The 22,060-nt window shown below is 34.4% G+C and overlaps 1 protein-coding gene across 1 annotated transcript; it reads right to left on the minus strand.

Moving 5' to 3' along the window:
* Window positions 1-14,416: 14,416 nt before the first annotated feature.
* Window positions 14,417-15,340, minus strand: LOC143408525 (olfactory receptor 5K3-like). The gene has a single exon (XM_076868347.2). It carries the CDS (start codon window positions 15,338-15,340, stop codon window positions 14,417-14,419), a length of 924 nt encoding a protein of 307 aa, XP_076724462.2.
* Between the last annotated feature and the right edge of the window lie 6,720 nt (window positions 15,341-22,060).

Here is a 22,060-nt window from a genome sequence, read left to right on the forward strand (position 1 = left end):
TTCCTGGAGATTAGTTCTGGTCATAATCTCTTACAAATAAAAGTTTTGTTAACAGAACTCAGGATTCTGGCTCTAGGTGAAGTTACACTGAATGCCTGAGGAGATTCTTAAGTGGAGGATTCAAGATATATCAGAGAAAGAAAGAAAAATATTATGACTTATTTCCACATACTGTCCAGTTTCTTATCAGTGCCTTCCTTGGGAGAATCCTGCCAGAGTTCATTTGAAAGGGTTGGAAATACCATATATTGAGTCTCTTTGATTGTGATATAAAACAGAACAGAAATGAGGAAATGGATTGGGGGCAAAGAGGTAAATGATCAATGATCAGAAGAATCACATACATGTATTATTCTGTTTGTGGTTTCTGATTTGCTGCTTTGTTATTAAAACCATTATATTTCCCCAGGACTATTTCTTATACGATTTGTATTTAATTCTGAGTCTGTTATGTTTTGGATCTAAGAATGTCCCTTGAAGAGCTCATGTAATAGGCAATGAAGCAATGTTCAGAGGTGAAAAGATTGGATAAAGAGAGCTATCTCCTCATTTGTATGTATTAATAATTTGAATGGTAAGTATAGACAGGTCGGAGTGACTGGAGAAAGTATGTTATTTTTGGGGGGAGGGTTCCTTGGAACCTCTCTCTCACCTGTTAAGTAGTAATAATCATCAGTGGAATGTAAATCAGTAATAAAGCAGCAAGGTCATAGGGTTTCTTTGAATTGATTTAATGAGCAATCAAGTAACTTGTAGAAAAACAACAGATATACTATCCCTGAGAATAAACACATAAAAACAAAGGGAGTCAATTTGAAACTTTATCAAGAAGGAAAGGCCATTGGAATTAACTCCTGACAGGGTCTACAAAGTTTGTTGTGAAGTTGGAATATGTGGCCATAGAGTTCTCATTGTATTTCAGAAGTGAAATTTCATTGATAGTAAAAGTGCTCTAGAATGAGGTTTTCCTGGTCATTAACCCCAGCACACATGCTAACATAAAATCGACTTGTTGATGAACCCCTCCTACCTGAGAATGGGATGGTCATCATGACAGTTCCAGGAAGGACCAACTAAGGTAAAAACAATTCCCGCTTGATGTGACGGAGAAGATAAACATCTGATTGATGAGGACCACAGAAGGTGTATCCCATAAACAATAAACAAACAATAATAAATTTGGTAGTAGCATTTTTTCTTTGCCATTCTGTGCTTGGAGATGACCCACTCTTTCTCTCTGTCTTGAGAGTGTTCTTTCTTTAATTTTCACTTATAATAAAATTCCCTTGATTGACTTCCATGTCTGACTTTAAATTTTCTTTTGTTGGGACACAAAAACTGAGGTTTGGAGCTTAAGTTCATCACTTTCCTGGAAAAGATCCATTCCTCCCACTGCCTCACCGCCACCTCCCCTGCTCTCTCTGCTTCCCAGGTGCTGTGAAGTGAGAAGCTTTATTCCAGCATTCTCATTAACTGTCATCTCAGGCCCAGAGCAATGGAGTTCTCCAATGAACCTCTGAAACTGTGAGCCCAGAATAAGTTTTTTTTTTGCTCCTATATGTTGTTCTTTTCAGGCATTTTAGTTATATCAATGAAAAGATAACACAGAATCTTACATTTTTTAGTTTGCATGAAATAAAGTTTGGTGTAAAATGTAAGAAGGGATCCACTTTTATTGCTAAATGAAACTAGTTGACTGAATACTATTACTTCTCTTTTCATATGAATTAGAGCTTTTTCATATTCAGAATTTTAGAGATATTTGAATTTACCTCTATGATTTGTATTTAGCTCTATATGGCTCTTTGAATATTTTTAATAATATATCTGATACTTATTTTTCACTCACTCTATGGTGTATTCTAAAAGTTCATCACAAACATTGCTTCTGTCAGATGAGACTCAAGATCATTTCATGTAATTAGAAAACAAAACGAGAAATTCAAACATAGGAAATGTTTATGTTACAACACAGATGAATTTCTACTTCCCACTGTTAGACTGAACACACACACACAGAAATATCATATCTCTATTTAAGGATACAGATATGAAAACATCATGCTGCTAATTCTTACTTAGTTTTCAACAATGAGAACACAGAAGGAAAATAGGACAGTAGGAACCTACAAGAACATTTTCAAGAAAAACTTCAAATTGATAGTATAACCATAGTAGAAAAAAAAATAAGAGAGACATTTTAAACTTCAATAACAACAACAAAAAACTTGCAGCTGAATTCATGATAGAAAACAATGAATCAAAACCTTGGAATATGGTGAATTAGAGGAAAAGTGCACTCCTCAGTAGTTCCTCACTCAGGCAAGATTTAAATAGCAAGAAGGCTGTCCCTTAGTGAGGTGGGTGCGCAAAGGAATTGAAATTCAATTTTGGACAGTAAAATAATTAAAGAGACTCAATGTGGGATTGAACACTAATCGGTGCCTTGGCTAGGAAAGCTTGCAGTGAGAAAAGAAGTTCTCTAAAAAAATGTTGAAATGAGGGAAATGAAAAGGGGGAGCTGGCCACTCCCCTTATCTCCAATCTTTAGGAAAGAATCTAAATAGGGTGACCTGGGTTCTAAAGTAAAAGAATGTACTCATAAAACATCTGAAGAAATACACTTGTGCAGTGGGCACACAATTTGGCATATATATATGTGTGTGTGTGTGTGTGTGTGTGTGTGTGTGTGTGTGTCTGCACACACACACACACACACACACACACACACAGACACACACACTCCCCAGCTCATAGGCACAATATTGGCCTCCATTTTAACCTGGCCCACTACTGCCAAAGAGTGAAGAAGTAATAAAGTCTCCAAAACCTCTCAATTGAGGCCTCCAAGTTCTTCTTTTGGGAAGAGCAAACAGTATGCTTAGGGTGTTGCACACACAGTAAATTGAAAACCTTAAACCTAAAATAAGAAACAATATATTGTATACATGCACCAGCTTGCCTGGTGGCAATATCAGTAGCATCAGAGGCATCAGTGCCACCAGGCCACTGCAGAGGGGAGACAAAAAACAGAGAGAGGAAAGCCTGGTGAATAAAATTGGCTTGGGGGAACCTGTGGAATATACAGAGAGGCTGAGCTTAACTGACTCAGAAACAGTGGGGAATATTGTTGGATAAAAAACAATTTAAATTGATCAGTCATTTCAAGTGGCCCCACAGCAACAAGAAAAGGTAGGATGTATCTTTTCTATCAATTATAATAAAAAGATATTTACAAATTGTTTAATTCACTAGCGCTACTTTTTTATGATTCACTGTCACCTCAGGACATCTAGAAAGCTTAAATGTTGTGAAAGGAAGTATGAACTTTGTGCCCAACAAACGCAATTTACCACAAATGCACATGTAGATCTGTGGTTATAATGTAAACCTGTCTTCCAGATATGGAGACACTAGCAATGAGAACTTCCCCTCAGCCTTCCTCTTCTCCCTCCAAGAGGTGGATTAACAAGGGACATTGCCAGAAAACAGTTCTTCCTAAACACTAACAAAAGGGTATATTTACATAGGGATTATTTTGCTCCTTCTAACAAATTTTGGGCATTAGGACTTATCTTTAATACCCAGTAATATTAACTAAAATGCACTTATAACAATGGCTAGACAATCTGAATTAATCTAAGGGGCACAGGTTGTTTCTCTATGCAGACTTTCTCCTTCCCCCACTCACCACTCAGTGAGCCTTCAACCTACTCTCCAAGACATTAAGTTCAACAATTCCATTCCCCTAAATGGCAACTATTCCTATGTAGTTACAAAAATTACTTAAAAGGCATTACTTTAGCCCTCTACTTTTACCATGTGTTGTTCACTTTTAAACATCTAGAGACACTAGATATTTCCAACAAAGACTTAAGTTTCCAATATACATACAGTATCACTGCATAAACTTCAACACTTACTTAACAAAGGACATACTTTGAAGCAACCCCATCCCCTTTTTAAAATACTAGAGTTTTAAAGTGTCTTCCAAACAGTAACATTCTTTCTCCCTTGTCACATGTGTCACATCTGAGTGTCACATAATATGGTGCTACAATTTCACTTCCAAAAGTCCTTTTCAGAAGACTTCCTTTCTATGAATTTTAACACAGAGTGTACAAATGTGTGAGTTTACTAACTCTAGTTTTGTCATACATTGACAACCTCTTTAATATCTAGAGACTAGGTATTACAAAATTAGGAATCGTTTGTCCAATATATATACAATATATACAGTTAGGCTGGCAGTAGAAAGGCACAGGGAAACACAGGGAAAGATGGGAGCAAGTGCTCAAAGCTTTACTCTAGCCCATATTTTCCCATGTGGGTGATGAAATTTGGGGTTCTGAGTGAAGTGGGCTGGCACTGAAATAAAAGCTAAGAAAGACAAAATGGCAAAGAAAGCACAGGACAGAGGAAGTAATTTTAGACAGGGGTGTGTGAAATGGGGTGGGGGTGGGGGCAGGCTGGCTCTTCAATCATAGGGATCAAGCTCATACTGGAGAGAAAGAGAGAGCTAGAGCCTACATTTGCTTTATTTACATGGGGGGAAGCATCAAAAGTTTTCCATGGAATGTTCTTTTGCCAAATAAGATAGGAGGTGGGCTGTCCAGTTTCCAATGTTTCCCTAGCTGAGCCAAGACAGAGGTCATGTGCATTGCACAATCCATGAGTGGGAAGGGCCACAAAATAGTTTGCAATGCCAAACCTAAATCTTCCTGATTCAAGGCTGAGTGAAGCTCGAATAATTTATAGGTGTCATCCCACATTTTGCATTTTGATGTGAGCCACTGGTGTGTGTGTATTTTTTTTTTTTTTTGGCTGTACTATAAGAATACTGTAATTCACTGGTAGTATGCATTCTATCTAATATTTTAATAGTAGAAATCTGGTAATGAAACAAGTTTGGTGTATTTTATTGCTCAATCTCATTTTAAATTGAGCATTAAGGGAATGCATTATTTTAGTTGTAACTCTGCCAATATGTCTATCTAGAGACCTGTTACCATTTCTGTCTTCAGCGAAATTTTTGTCCCCAAGAAAGGATAACAGATTGAGTTGGTGTAGTGTATTCTTGGTTATCAAAAATACTCATATAGCTTTGGGATTTTGAAATGGTGAATATTCATGATGTGTGGAAAAGCATGAAACACACTACAATCTCAATCACACAAATGGGATATTGTGTGTGTATGGCAGGACCTGGAGGGATATGTCCAATTAAGCTGCTTGTGACTGGATAACTTTGTTTTTTGCTTGTGTTTTTATTTTTCCTGTAACAAACAGTTAACTTTTAAAAAATAAAAGCTATTTTAAAAACCTGTAAAAAAATATGACATGAGATTGCAAACTCAGAAAGACTGCTTCCAGTTTAACCAAGCAATCACCTATGGTGGGATTCAGAGTGTGCCTAGACCAGCATGATTGACACAGGCACAAAGGGGACTGTGCTTAGGAAAATTCAGGCTGGAAACACCAAGGAGAGAAAGTCCCCTTTGTTGCTGGAGTCCCATATGAACAACTGAAAAGATTCCAGAAACCAGTCAGATAGGTGAGCCTGTACTCCAGGTCTGATCCTAGATAATTCACAACTATAATTATTAAATAGGTAAAGCTTGTGAATTTAAATAGGTAAAGCTTTAGACTTCTTACCCTAAAAGTGGAATTTTATAGAGGTTCCAGACATCCAGAAGAGATTGACATCATCCCAGAAACAGTGAGTATGAATCTAATATTGAATAACCAGAAACAGTTCCAGAGGTCAGCCAAGACTAAACTCGGGCTGTGTTGTTGAGAGCCACAGCAGAAGGGGCTCCAGCAAACTTTCAGATTGCCAGCTGATGATTGGCTCACAGTGGCCCCAGCAACACCTAGCTGATTGGCTCCTCTGTGGAGATGCTCATTGAGCTGTTTCCCTGCTCTTTCAGACTACCAGCTGATGATTGGCTCACAGCGGCCCCAGCAACATCTAGCAACATCTAGCTGATTGGCTCCTCTGCGGTGATGCTCATTGGACTGTTTCCCTGCCCTTTCAGACCACGGAGCTGCTCATTGGGGGACTTTTTTGGCTCCGCCCATGCGACCCAGCCAATCGGCCTCAAGAGCAGGAGGATTGTGGGAGGAAGAGGCTGGGTTGGGGTATGTGGCTTGTGGGAAGCCGGTGGTGGCAGTTGGGCTCTGAGGGTTTTTTCCTGAGGAGCTGTTTTGTTTGGCGTGTGTTGTTCTAAAAATAAAGTTAATTTCTTTTGACAAGTGGCTCCTGAATTGTGCCCAGCCAGACTGCGGCACTGTGTGGACTTCCAAATTAAAACTCTGCACCAGCTCTGCTGGAAGAGTCTATTCATCAGCACTCCTCAGTCTATCCCATTCTACTAAGAAAAGGGAAGCAGAGAGCTACTATAATTAGTTTTGGTTGCTGGCCACACAGGGTGGCAGCTTGATGAGAAACAGAGAGATGTGGGACTTAATAGTATCCAACCCTTGACCCAAAGGTAACAGAGCCAAAAAAATAAAAACAAAAAATGAACATTCATCCTTGCTGACAATCTTGATTGCTTTAGGGGAAACAACCCCTTTATATTTAACCAAGAACATTTTTCCTATTCCCTCTTTTCCATCTTTTAAACATTTAATTTATTAATTTTTAATTTTTTCCATTTTGCATGTGTGTGTGTGTGTGTTGTATGTTTTCACTGTATGGAATATATATGTGTTTTGTTTTCTATCATTTTAATTTCTTTATTTCTTCCTCATGTATTATTTTGACTTTGACTTCATGGGATAAAATTTTATGTGGGTTTAATTTGTTTTGATCTTATATTTAGTAGTTTTTTTTTGAACTTTAGTTTTGTTTCCTTTTAGTTCTCCTTCTTAACTCTCTTTCTCCACTAATATCCCAAATTTCCCTATATACCTTTCCTCCCTTTCTTAATTAATTTTAATTCTTTTACCTTCTTCTTTATAGCCATCCTTCTCTGCCTATCTCCTGTCTCCGTTTACTTTTTAAATATTCAAACTTTCTTGAATATTTAAGAGAGAGAGAGAGAGAGAGAGAGAAAGAGAGAGAGAGAGAGAGAGAGAGAGAGAAACTGCTAGAGATATATATTATAAGTAAAGTCCAAGTGCTATTTATTAATTAGATAACATCAATCTGAAGATTCTGAATAGAACTAGACCATCCTGGCTTGCTTTATGATCCATGAATGAAAGAACTGAGCTCATTAGACTAATGCCACCACCATATGCTTTTCATGTTCATCTTTAAAAAAAAGAAACCTGAGACACTTACATCTTATCTGGTAATGGTAATAAAAATGATGTCCTATGAAGTCAGATGGCATTAGCTATCTTAACTAGAGCTCAAGGTGACACCTTTTCCACTATAAAAACTAAATGTTATGTATATATTTCTAACAACTCTGTTAATGTTTCTAACACCTTAAATGTCCTTCACACAAAAATTAATGCCATGTTACACCCCATCTTAAGCTTTAATGAGTTACTGTCTTCATGGTTTTCAGGAATTGGCTGAAAAAAACTATTAATTTTTTTTGTGCTACTTGTTTACAAAAATAATGCTTTTCTGTCTTGTTTGTTGCTGTCCTAGTGTGATCCTGTCTTATGCATACCTTGCCCAGTCACCCACCAATTGCCAACGTGGACCTCTGGATTACCTTGATGCTAAATACCATTAACTGCCATACCCGACTTGATAGAGAACAAGGACTTTGGGTCACTCCTCTTAAATCCCCCCTCTCTCAGCCAGAGAGAATTGACAACAAAATACCCTTAAAGAATCTAGTGAGCCACTGTCCTTGAGGGAGAAAAGATAGGGAACTCACATATGTGAGCAGTAGGAACATGAGGTTAAGAGAATAATTCTATAAACTGACCCACTGTTCTGACCCTCCACACCCCTTTTTTTCTTTTAAAAATGAAATTTGACTGTAGTCCTACATAGCTTAATTCAACAGGATATGTTGCTTTCCTTAGCAAACAAAATGTCATCTGCAAGAGAAATACAGGCCCCAAATGCCTGTGACATCCTGAAGTGGGTGACTTTTGTGACCTTTACACGGACTAGATCCCCAAACACAGAACAATAAGGATAATTCTCCTAATCATAAAATCTGTAAGAATAGGTTCCAATTAGAACTGGTCAGTATGAGTCAAAGTGACCTAGAGTTGTCATATACAGTGAGGACTTGAAAGTCTGATGTCATGCTGCTATCAGTCAAAAGTCAACAAGTGGACTTAGGTGGAACTCTTTGGCAGAAGGAGAACATCATCCTTCTTTTTGAAAGGAACTATTTCTTTCCTTGAGATTGTCAATTTTTCCTGTTTTCTATCCCTTCTAATAAACGCTACTCTGAGTGACATGTCTAAAATCTTTCTGGCATAATTGCAAGCATTGGTGAAGAAATGTCTCAGTTCCTAGGCAAGCTCCTTCCTATAACAATATCACAAGGAAACAAACAAACAAAGAACCTCCAACAATTGCCAAGCTATTGAGCCAAACTAGGTGCCCTTCAATAGTTGAATGGATAAAGAAAATGTGGTATATACACACAATGGAGTATTACTCAGCCATAAAGAACAATGGCTTTATGATATTTTGATAGTAAATGGATGGATCTGCAGACTATCATGCTAAGTGAAATAGGCCAGTCTCCAAAAGCAAAGGTTGAATGTTTCTTCTGATATGCAGAAACTAATCCAAAATAAGGTGGGGGAGGGATAAGAAAAAATAATAGAAGGATCAATGGAATAGACAACAGGGAAAGAAGGGAATGGAGGAAGAATGGGACAAGGAAAGACACTTGTATGAATCTGATCTAACTTCTCTATGCACGTGTATTAATATACCACAATGAATCTCAGCGCCATGTACATCTACAAAACACCAATAATAATAATAAAAAAAACTCAACTGTAAGTAAATGGCAGAAAGATCAGTAGAGAGTAGGAAACAGGAAGAAGGAGGGGATGAAAAGGGGAATGCTAAAGAACAAGTTATATTCCATGTTTTTATAATTATGTCAAAATAAATTCTACTGTTATTTATAATTAAAAACAATCAGTGAAAGAAAAAAGAAAAAGCATAAACTCAATAGCTGGTGTCATGCTAATGGTCAAAGACTGAAAGCTTTTCTTCTAAGATTAGGAACAAGATAAACATGTCTGATATTACAACTTCCCCTCAACAACAAAAGAACTCTATGCAAAATGACTGACTAGTTCTCAAAATTATGCTAGATCATCAAAGCCAAGGAATGTCTGAGAACCCAACGTAGCCAAGAGGAACCTGAAGAGTCAAGAGAACTAAAAGCAATGTGATTTCATAAATGGGATTATGGGAGAGAAAAATTAGACCAGCTGTAAACTATAGAAATCTGAATAAAGTATGGATTTCATTACACACAGTGTATATCAGTATCCACATTGGCCCATTATTTACACCACAAGTTCCACAATAATGTAAGATATTGGTGACATGGAGAAGTAAGTGTGTGATATATCAGAATTTACTAACTCCACACATTTTTGTAAAGCTAAAATGTTTCTAAAATTTGCTGAAAATTATTTAATGATAATGGCTTTGAGGTAAATCTCTTAGAAAGAAGACAGATAAATGGGGGTAATCTCCAATTTTCCATCTACAAATGTAATATTCAATTCAAGCAAGGAATGTTAGTGAATGTTTCATCACTGATGAAACATTTTGAGGGAGAGGGAATTCTCACAGTATTAGCATGTCACCCTTCAGATTATATCTTAATTAACCAGGAAACAAGTGTGTTTACCACGGAAATATATGCTGAACACTGCCAAACCAGTTCTAGAACTAAGCATCACCAGTAACAAGACAAACTGCCAGTAAAGGTGTTGCAATTAGCATGTCATAGCATGCCTATCACTGCTGAAAATATTTAACTTGAATCTAATCAAGAAGAAATATTATAAAATACAGATTTTTGAATATTTTACAAGGAATCTATTGTACAAAGTAAGTACAATGTATGTAGTACATATATATATATTATTTACATGTGAATATGAATTGTTTGTATAAATATGTAATTTAGTTTAAACATCTTCACAAATTAAACAAATGTAGTTTAAATATCTCAACTGGTTTTTACTTCCAATTTCATAATTAAACAGCCCTCAGAACCAGACTTTTAAGCTGTCATGTGGTCACTTTTTTTTTTAAAACAAAATTCAGAAGTGATATGCAGAGATAGCTTAATTGTGTAAAAATCAGTGTTTTGACTTATTTTAATCATCTGGATGCCTGTGATTGACAGAAGCTTAGCTGCTTAATTCAGCTATTGGTTATAAAAGCATACTCTTAAATTAAGCTTTATTTTGATTTACATACTGTTAGGTTTCTTTATCAGAAAACAAATAAAAAAACATACAAAATAAAAGGATACTCCCAGTTCTAATATTGATTTAAAGTAACAGTATTATGTGTATAAATATGTGTAAGTACATATAATGTGTATAACATTTGTATGCATGTATTATATTTACAATATACATATTATATGCATGCATATATGTTATACATATGTTACTGCCCTTTTGAGTTAGATAAACGTAGAAAGTTAAAACTGTATAATTAATTAATTAAAATTTACATGAATATTAGTTGTAGAATTCTTCAAAATTGTCTTTCATGTTGAGAGTTTTTAACATAAATTTGAGGATAATTGATTGATCCACATCTCTCTTGAATTTATGCCTGCATCAATACTTACATTATTTTGAAAAATTTATGTTTTTCATTAGTTCATTATAGTTAGTTATATATAATAGTGGGATTCCTTTTGACACATTCACAAATTCATACAGTATAACTTGCTGCATTTCAATGCATAGTTCTATCTCTTTTCCCTTTCCTCTTTCCAATTCCCTTCCTTTACTGTATTGATCTTTCTTCGATTAATTGATATTTTTAATTTATAAGGAAAAATAATAAGGAGACACAGAGACAAGATGCAGAGGCAGGAAAGATGGCAGAATGACAGAGTGGCCAAGCTGCCAGCTTTATTTATATCAATAGGTTACTTTAGGTCATTGGCATTATTAGTACATATTGTAAATTATATTACTAGGAAGGTTACAGACTTAGCAACATTATGCAGCTTATTCCTCTGTTACATACTAAGTTGCAATGTGCAATTGTAGGAGATTTGTGTAGTTCTAAAGAAAGTCCATTGTATAAAGTTACTATTATGAGGACAGGCTTAAGTTCAGTGAAACATTGTGGTTGTCTAACAAGAGAGTTTCTTTATTCCCAAGAACTGAGTACCTGACGTCAAGGTCAAGGCTGATAAGACTAGTGGCATTGCACCAGAGCTAGACATAGCACATGAATTAGTTATCTTACTAGTTCCTAGGAAAAATCACAGGGCATTCTAGGGGTGGGAACAGAATGCCCATAACCCAACCCCCGGGGTGTTTGCTCACCAGAGGAACACTTCTCTGTGTCAAAATTCCTTCATAAATTGATGCATTATGGTTATATGTAAAAGTAGAATTCATTGTGATCAATTCATACATGCACATAGCAAAGTTGGTCAATTTCATTCCACATTTCCTTTTTCTTATCATCCCTCATCACTCTCCCTTGATCTCCTTCCTCTGCCACACAGTTCTTCCTTCTATTTTCATGAGGTCTTCCCTTTAAAAAAAATTCTTACTTCTCTCTACCTTCCTTATATGAGATAAAACTGTTGACCCTTGATTTCCTACTCTGGCTTATTTCACTTGGAATAATTTTCTTCAGGTTCATCAATTTATCAGCAAATGGCATAATATCATTCTTCTTAATGGCTGAATAAGACTTCATTGTTTGTATATACAATATTTTATTTATCCAGTCATCTATTGAGGGACTGGTTTCATAATTTGGCTAATGTGAATTGTGCTGCTATAAACATTGGGTTGCATATATCACTACAGAATGCTGATTTCAGTTCTTTCAGATAAATAACAAGGAGACACATAGCTAGGTCAAATGGTGGATCTATTCCCAGTCTTTTGATGAATTCCCATACTCCCAAAGTGGTTGTACTAATTTACAGTTCCACTCAAAATACATGTGTGAAACTTTTCCCACACATCCTTGTCAGCATTTATTATTATATGTATTCTTCATGACTGCCATTAAAACTGGTTAGAAGAAATCTCAGTGTAATTTTGATGTGCATTTTTTTTCTTACTAAGAAAAATTTAGATTCTTACATATTTTCCTATTGTGCTACTTTCAGTTTATGGTTCTTATTATGTTTTAATGGTTATGGTTATGAATTCTGGAGCCAGATATCCTGGATTGATTTCCTGAACTGCACCATTATATCTCTGTAGGCAAATTACTTTTATCTCTGTCCCTCAATTTTTCTTTATTGTGGGGTTCTTGAAATTAAAATACAATAATGAGAGCAAAGGACTTCATGATTGTGCTGAATAGTGAAGTACATACCACTGAAAAGGTATTTGTAAGTTAAAAGAATGTGTAAGGACTCGTTTTGATCATTAAGGGACACATATAAGAGACAGAAAAGAATTATGATATTGCAAATAGCATTTACTCAGGCCCAAATGGCACAGCTTTCCAAAGTAAATTTAAACAATATCAAGATCTATTGAATTATCTGAGCAGAAGGCATGATATTAGTCCACATATTTTTTGTTTGTTCTTTTGGAGTTCTCTTAGCTCCACACCTCACCACAGGCTGTCATTTTGATGGCTAAATGGGAGTGCACTCTGACATATTTCCCATCAATTCATTTAAAGAGAGTAAGATGAATTTTGTGGGGTGTGTGTGTGTGTGTGTGTATGTGTGTATGTCTTTTAATTTTTTTTTTAGTTGTCGATGAACACAATACCTTTATTTTATTCATTTCTTTGTAGGTGATGCTGAGGATTAAATACAATGCCTCACATGATATAGGCAATCACTCAACCACAGAGCTACAGCTCTGTGTGTGTCTCATTTAAAATAAAGAAAACTCAGCCAGGCATGGTGGCACACACCTATAATCCCAGCCACTCCGGAAGCTGAAGCAGGAGGACTGTGAGTTCAAAGCCAGCCTCAGCAAAAGTGAGGCACTAAGCAACTCTGTGAGACCCTGTCTCTAAATAAAATACAAAATAGGACTGGGGATGTGGCTTCATGGTTGAGTACCCCTGAGTTCAATCCCTGGTAACCCCCCAAAATAAATAAATATATTAAAATAAAATTTAAAAAGTTAAAAAAACCCATTTCCTAAAAACTTCCAGAGAAATCATCTCTTTTGTATCAGTGCCCCCAAGTAAGTCACATAGGGTTTCATCAACAGATATCTGGGGCTCAGTGTTGCTGAGTATTAGTGGTGGGTAGTGCTGAAATACACAACAGAAAGCATGGTACCATTAGAAAAGGTAAAGAAAATCAATGAACATAATTCTGACAACTGACAATGATCATTAAAATACAATATCTACGATATCTATTCAATCCAGAGTGTCTCAACCCTTTTATTCTCTGGATTTTTTTTGTGGTCATAAAACATATTTCAGACTGTAAAACCTTTATTAATTTAAGTAATATCTGTTAGTGTTAACCAGATTAGAATCTAAATTAGACAAACTGCAAACATATTCATCATTCCAATTAAAAAACATTAGCCCATTACAAATAACATAATTACATTAAGAACATTTTGAAGGAAATACTTAATAAATGTCTACATATTTCAGGCACTCTTTAAGTACAGGTAATATACAATTAGATATGACATGGTTGATACACAAAGAAGGAAATAAGGATATCTGAGAGAAAAAAACTTGATTTAATTGATATGTTAAATGATTACAATCCTATATATGTAGGATATATAAAGCAAAGCCTATGAAAAATAAAATCCTCAGGTATTTTACTAGGAATACAATTGGTTTTAAATACAGATTGCTAAACCACCAAAATACACATAATTTTAGAAACTTAGTAAAAATTACTGACATTAAAATTAAAATTTTCTTATGAAGATATTCTCTCTGCATGCAATTCAATCATAATTTCCTGAAAAGTCTAAAATCACTTTAAAAATCAAATTCAAATATGCTTTCCTTCCTAGATACAAAGCTGTGCAAATAAATATTAGTATCTGAGTTTTTGGAATGTGCCTGAGTTATAGATTATGCTTTGTGATTCAAGAAATTTGCAAAGAAAATATTAAATGATTATTATTATACATGATATTATTTCTAGTATTTTTGGGCTTATTAGAAATTGGAATTAATTTTATTTTTGTATTCAGTAATTATTTAATTAACATTTGATGGAATGTTTAAGGAAAGGTTATTATTAAATTAAAATAAATTGTCCAATGGAGGTAACATTTGTTTAAGAATGTTGTAATATCATATCTTCATAATTTTTTTGATAACATTTATTACTTCCTTATTTCTTAGACTATAAATAAAAGGGTTTAAAAAAGGAATAACTAGAGTATAAAAAATAGCAACAGGTATATCTTTATCATCTTCATTAAATGAATTTGGCCTAATATACATGAAGAGCAGAGAACCATAGAATATTGACACAGAGAGAAAGTGGGATGCACAGGTAGATAAACCTTTTCCTCTTCCTTCTTTGGATTTCATTGTGAAGATAGTGAAAAGAATATAGAAATAAGAGATTAGTACCACTGTAATAGAAAAAATTTGAACAAATCCTGACAAGATAAGTATCATCAATTCATTGATATAAGGGTCAACACAAGAGAGTCTGTATAATGGAAGGACATCACAAAAGAAGTGATTGATTTGATGAGACCTACAGAAAGTTAATCTCAATAAAAGTCCTACTTGAACAATGGAATGCAGATGTCCAGCTATGTAGGCTCCTGTGGTCATCTGAATGCAGAGTGTCTTTGACATTAGAGTGTGGTACTGCAGTGGTCTGCATATGGCCACATAGCGGTCATAGGCCATTGCGGCCAGAAGAAAGCAGTCTGTAGTCTCAGCAAGACAGAGAAAATAAAACTGTGCCATGCATTCATAGAGGGAAATCCTTCTGTCTTCAGAAAAGAAGTTCTCTAGCATCTTGGGAGTGATGGCACAGGAACAGCAGGAATCCATGAGAGCCAGGTTGCCCAGGAAGATGTACATTGGTGTGTGAAGACGGCGCTCCCTATAATTCAAGGCCACCAACCCTAGATTCCCCACCATGGTGACCAGATAGATGGCAAAGAACACCACAAACAGAAGAGTCTTCATGTCTGGGTGATCTGTAAACCCGATAAGGATAAATTCATTTGTCATTGAGTGGTTGTCCTCAGTCATCTCTGGCTTTTCTGTTGAGATAGGAATTATGTATGTATGATGTTCCATTGGAAATTACATAATTTTCCATTGATATTTTTTCATTTATAATAGGTAGAGGAATTTTTTTTAAGCATTGCATGTGCTTTTGTGATTACAGATACATTTACTTTTGAACAAATTCATTGGTGAATGTTTCAGCAACTGTGACATCAAAATATGCCTCTCAATATTCACAAGGCCATTTTGATAATTTGAGGGAGGATATTTAAAGTGAAAAAATTTATCTGTATGCATTTATTCAATGATAACATTAAAATTTAGTGTAGCTATATTTGGATCATTGCCCACAAACAACTGTAGCATTATCCATCCATCTCTCTATCTGTCTATTTATTTATTTTTAATTGTAGATGAATAAAATATCCTTATTTATTTATTTTTATGTCATGCAGAGGATTGAACCCAGTGCCTCACATATGTGAGGCAAGTGCTCAACTACTAAGCTACTGCCCCAGCCCTGTGTCATTGATTTTTAGGATTCCTATAATATTTTTAAATTCTATTTTCCTTTAAATATTAATTTATTCTACTGAGGAATTAAATTTCTATATTCTTTTAGAGGATTACATATTTTAAAAAAGCAAATTACAGTTATGTTAAATTTATATTATTGAAATTGTACAGAATTCATGAAGGATTGTAGAGGGCAGTATTCACTATTAAAATAAATTACCTTGGAACATTGAAGAAATAAATATCCACATATTTTCATTCATTATCTTTTTATGGGTCACACTTATTTTCAAAAGCACTGACTGTTTATTCCGCTTATTCTTATAAGTTTTTTCCACATATCTAAATTTGTCTTTATTATAAGGCATCATTTACATATAATGCTTTTTAATGACATTTTAACTGACTGTTCTAGGATACACTGTTCTACTTTTCTGAATTTTAGAGCATGTCTTTTATGTCTTTTACACCCAACCCAATCTATAATTTCTCATGTATAATCTACAATGCTTTATTTTTTCAAACATATCTGACAGATTTTCTAACTACTATATAAGCATTTTGAGGTTATTATTTTTTTTTAAATTTCTATAAAAGGAGCTAAAAATGCTATGGGAAGAAAGAATTCATTTCAATTGTAGCTCACTCTATGAATGAAATTATTACCTATTAATAATTCTTAATTATTAATACCCTTTTTGTGCACATTAAGATTGTTATCTTTGAAGAAGAATTTATAAGAAAAAATTTCAACATCATCTTCTTAAAAAATTTAGATGTCTTTATTTCATCTAAATTGACTATTTTCTAGTATTTGGCAGTTTCCTAAAAAAATTTATAAGATTCTCTAAAGTATACCACAATAGATAAAAAAAAAAAAAGTTTTTGGTTCACTTGTATCCTTCAGATTTAAACACTTAGAAAAAAGAGAAAACCCTCTAGATCCTAGTAGAATTTTGAAATTTAAATTTTGTTTTGCTTTAAGAGAGTATTTATTCTTATTACTTATAGGTCCATTGGGTCCTACCAATCAACAAATTTTGTCTTATAAATTCTACTGTTCAAATGTTTTTGCACTTTCTTAATCAAAATATCAAAAGGAAGGAAATAAAAATGTCTTTGTTCTAAAATTCTGAATTTAATCCATGCAAGTAGTTGAGAGAGAAAAGTAACTTTCAAGGTCATGCTTAATTATCTAAATGAACTTTCTGTGATCTTAACTTTATATTTTAAAGTTTGATCTCATAAGAAGGTCAGAGTAATTACTGTTTTGTACCTCATCCCAGCATGATATACTTTTAAATTTTAAGAAGAGTTAGAAGGATAAGAATTGAGTGAAAATTTAGGAGCAATTAACAAAGGGAAATAAATATTTATGGTCACAAAAATTACAAGTACAATATGTTACAATAATTCTCTTACCTAAATTTATCTGAGAATATCCCTTTGTAGTGTTTTCTTTTCTTTATGGTAAGGGTGTCAGGACTTAAAATATATATTTACCTTGCTCTCTAAAGTATTTGAAATCAAGACAATTGAAAAAAAAACAGAGACTATTTCCAGTCAATGCTAATAATTATGCTCCTTACACTGTCCAGTTAAAGTTTTCCATCATATTCTGAAGGGATCATCCAGCACTTACATCATGTTTTTCCCTGGAGCTCGTGAGTCCTAAAAACAAATAAACCATTTGAAATTAATTAGAAATGTCCTATGAGACAATGTGGTGAAAGTAAATGCCCTTCACTAAAGTATGTTTGATGATCATCTTACTGATTTGAATAGATCTGACATAACTTTTATAATTCTCCTCACAATTCTTTGCATACAATATAAAACTACCTGAAATACAAAAATGCACCCTGATTACTGCCCATTTCCTCATCGTCTCCTTATTTAGAGAAGATGTCTAATTCTTTTCTTCCCTTCATCTTCCTACTGAGCCTCTATTACCCTTGTGTAGGTGTTTCTGAAAGGTTGTTGGGTCTTTCTGGCTTAACACTTAATCCTATTATTCATCACTCTAAGCTGCTGCTGAAGCTCTGAAGCATGTGGCATCGAAGCATTTCCAGGGAGGGTGAAGTGTGACGACTACAACTGGCCACATGAAACCCAAAGTATTTAATAGAAATGGTCCAAATTCTCTTTAGTGAACAAGCAACCCACTGCCTCCCAAACACTGATTCATGTTGACTTTTAAACTCAAGATCAGGGGCTGAATCAAGCCAGCCTGACTCTGTCTCAACATGTCATTGTGACAGTGGTATAAAAACAGTAGAATGGCAATATTTACCGGTTCTTTATGAATTTACATTTTGCAAAATGGAAATTTTTTATTATAAAATTTAATTTTAGGCACAGTATTTCAAAGGAACACTGAATATAGAGAAGATACACAAGGCGTAAATATATAACATGACAATTAAAATAAGCCGGGCATGGGTGGTACATGCCTGTAATCCCAGTGGCTCAAAAAAAGCTGAGACAGGAGGATGTAAGTTCAAATACAGCCTCAGCAATGGTGAGGTGCTAAAGCAACTCATTGAGAGCCTGTTTTTAAATAAAATACAAAATAGGGCTGAGGATGTGGCTCAGTGGTTGAGTGGCCCTGAGGTCAATTCCTGGTACTTGCCCCTCCCCACCCCAAAATTAAAATAAAACATGAAATATACATTCTAGATGGCTGCTTAGCAGTGTAATTATATGTTTATAGAATTATTTCTAATTTTCCTTTAGAAAATAAGAATCTCATTGAAAAATATTTTAACTTTCCTCTATATCCCAGATATTTGTTCCCATCAACAAATACTAATTGCAACATAGTTTGAAGTAATATATTATGTGCCACTATTTTGATGTTGAAATTTAAAGGGATTAAAATGATCTCAAACAAGTATATTAAATATGTTATGGTTTTGATGTGAGATGTCTCCCAAAAACTCATGTATGAGGTTTAGAGGAGAAATGATTGGATTATAAAACCCTTGACCTGATTGGTGGTTAATCCCTTGATGGAGATTAACTGAGGGATAACTGAAGGTAGGTAGGGTATGCCTGGACGATGTGGGTCATTAGGATTGTGTCTTTGGGGTATATACTTTATATCTGGCAGTGGATTCTCTCTGCTGTCTCATCATCATGTGAGCCACTTTCTTCCATCAAACTCTTACACCATGATGTTCTGCCTTACCTCAGCCCTGAGGAATAGAGTGAGCTGTCTGTGGATTGAGATCTCTGAAACTGTGAGCCCCAATAAACTTTTCTCCTTTAAAATTGTTTTTGTCAGGTCTTTTAGTCACAGCTGTGAAAAAGCTGTCTAAAATAAAATATTTAGTGAATACATACTGTCAAGAGCTGTCCATGGGCTGTGTGTGAACTATGTTGTGCATTGTCATCTAGTGAGGGGATAATTCTGCCATTGGGAAGTTCCTGTAGCATCTTCACAGGGATTGACTGCCTGATGCAAGTTAACTTCCTCCTCAAGCTCTGCCAAAGATCCCACACAGCACCTGAGGTGGGTGTGACCTGCCAAGATGTCAATCAAGTTGCTGACTGACTATAAGACATCAGGAAGCAAGACTCCACCCTTGAAACCTTATCCCTGCCTTTGATGTACCCCCTTAAATAAACCACCAGTGACGTCTTTTCTTTGTCTAGTTCCAGTACCCATGTGGACTAGATCTATCAGGGGCTTCCCTTTTGAAAATGTATTTCTGACTATTTGTGTATTGTTCTTCACTAGTTATTTGGGACTTTTAAGTTTTAGGGTGGCTTACATCATCCTGGGGAGGAAGAAGAATCCGCCAAGGAGAGGCTGGCAGTCATCTCCATTAACCTATTTAGTAAAGAAAACTAAGAGCAAAGAATTATTTAAATTTAATAAAGGGCATTTATAAGTCAACAACTAAAATTAAACTGAAAAGGAAAAGCTGAAAACTTTCTAAGGCCTAAAGCAAGACAAGGATGTTCACTTCCACCATTTTTATTCAACATATGGTTAGAAGTTCAAGTCAGAGCAGTCAGACAAGAAAAAGAAATAAAGGGCATCCAAACTGGAAAAGAAAAAATCAACCTGGCACTGTTTGCAAATGGCATGATTTGATACATAGAAAACCCCAAAGACTTCACTAGAAAAACACTCGAACTAATAAATGAATTCCATAAAGTTTCAGGCCGACAATCAACATAGACAGCTCAATACACCCATTGCAAATTATCTCAAATAGAAGCTATAACAGTCCTTTATATGATAGCTATAAAAAATACCAAATAATAAATTTAAATATATAGGTTAAGGATCTCAACAATGAAAATGATAAAAATAAATTTTATATAATAAAATTGAACACAAAAATGTTTCCTGGATCAGAAGAATAGCCATTATCAAAAATTTCCGTATTATCCAAAGCCATCTTTGGGTTCAATACAATCCTCAACAAAATATCAATGATGTCAGTTACAGAACTTGAAAATAATCCAAAAATGTATATGTAATAACTGAATCTAAAGCCATTTAAAAATAAAGGAACACAGCAAAATACATTCATTACAATACTTCATTTCCTAACATACTGCAAAGTTTTAGTTATCTAAATAGCATGGTATTGGCATGAAAAGGGTCAGATAAAACAATGGAAGAGAATAAAGAACCTAGAAATAATCCATATTCCTATAGTCAACATATTTATAAAGAGGTGCTAATACCACATATTACGGAAAGAAATCTCCAATGTATGAGCTGAGAAAAACATTGCTATGCAGAAGAATAAATGTAGACCTCTAGCTGTCACCATTTTCAAGAACTAACTAAATATGAATTGAAGACTTAAATACCAAACCTTAAACTATAAAATTGCTAGAAGAAAACATATGGGAATTGCTTCAAGACATTGAAATGGGCAGAGTTTTTGTAGAAGAATAATAAAACAAACCAACGGAAAACAAAGACAAAAATTGACAGAGGCCATTTCATCAAAGTAGAAAACTTCTGCTTATTAAGGAAATGATCAATAGTATGAAGTGACAAACTTTAGAATGGGAAACACTGGACAATAGGTTAATATTAAGAATATATGAGGCCAAGACTCTATAGCTATAAAAGAAATAACCCAATTTAAAATGGGTAATAGACCTAAATGAGTATTTCTAAAACGAAGATATACATATGGTCAACTGACATTTGACAAAATTCTCAACATCTCTAACCATTAGAGGAATGAAAATCAAAACCACTATTTGCTAGAACCTTACCTCTATAAGAATATCTATTACTCACAAAGCATCTCTTAGCAAATTAAAAAAATCCACATAATTTCTTGCATTTTATTACATAATCATTGAACAAAATTAAAAACCAACAGCAAAAACCCCACAGAAAACTATATAAAAACATGGAGATTGAGTAATACATTTTTGAATGATAAATGGGTAACAGAAGAAATCAGTGTAGAAATTGAAAACTTTCAGAATCAAATGATAATAGTGATACAATATACCAAAACCTATGGGACACTATGAAAGTAGTTTTAATAAGAACATTTATAATTAATTGCCTACATAAGAAATTCAGAAAGATTCCAAAGACGCAACCTAATACTTCTCAAGCTCCTTGGGGGGAAAAAGAAAAAAAAATCCAAAACCAGTAGAAGGAAGAAAATAATCAAGATCAGAGCTAAAATCAATGAAATTGGAGAATAAAAAATCAATATAAAGGATCAATGAAATAAAGAGTTGGTTTTTGAAAAAAGTAAATATGATTGAAAACCCCTTAACCAAATGAACCAAAAGAAGAAGACCCAAATTAATAAAATTGGAGATGAAAAAGGAGAAATCATCACAGAAATCCAGAAGATCATTAAGGACTACTTGAAAATCTTATATGCCAATAAATTTGAAAACCTAAAAGAAATGGATACAATTCTAAGCACATACATCCTCCCAAAATTGAATCAGGAGATCATAGAAAACGTTAACAGACGAATAACTAGCAAAGATATAGGAGTAGTAATAAAAAGCCTTCTTCCAACAAAGAAAAGTCTAGGATCAGATGGAATCTCAGTTGAATTCTACCAGACATTTAAAGAATAACTAATGCCAATGTTCCTCAAATTATTCTGTGAAATAGAAAGAGGCAGAACGCTTTAAATTCATTCTATAAAGCCAGTATTACACTTATAACAAAACCAAATAAAGACACATCAAAGAAATAAACCTACAGATCAATAT

The sequence above is a fragment of the Callospermophilus lateralis genome, chromosome 10, assembly GCF_048772815.1.
Source record: "Callospermophilus lateralis isolate mCalLat2 chromosome 10, mCalLat2.hap1, whole genome shotgun sequence".
Classification (NCBI taxonomy): domain Eukaryota; kingdom Metazoa; phylum Chordata; class Mammalia; order Rodentia; family Sciuridae; genus Callospermophilus; species Callospermophilus lateralis.

What these genes read in the sequence shown, in the direction of transcription:
- LOC143408525 (XM_076868347.2), bottom strand. Translation starts at nt 15,340, where the DNA reads ATGACTGAGGACAACCACTCAATGACAAATGAATTTATCCTTATCGGG.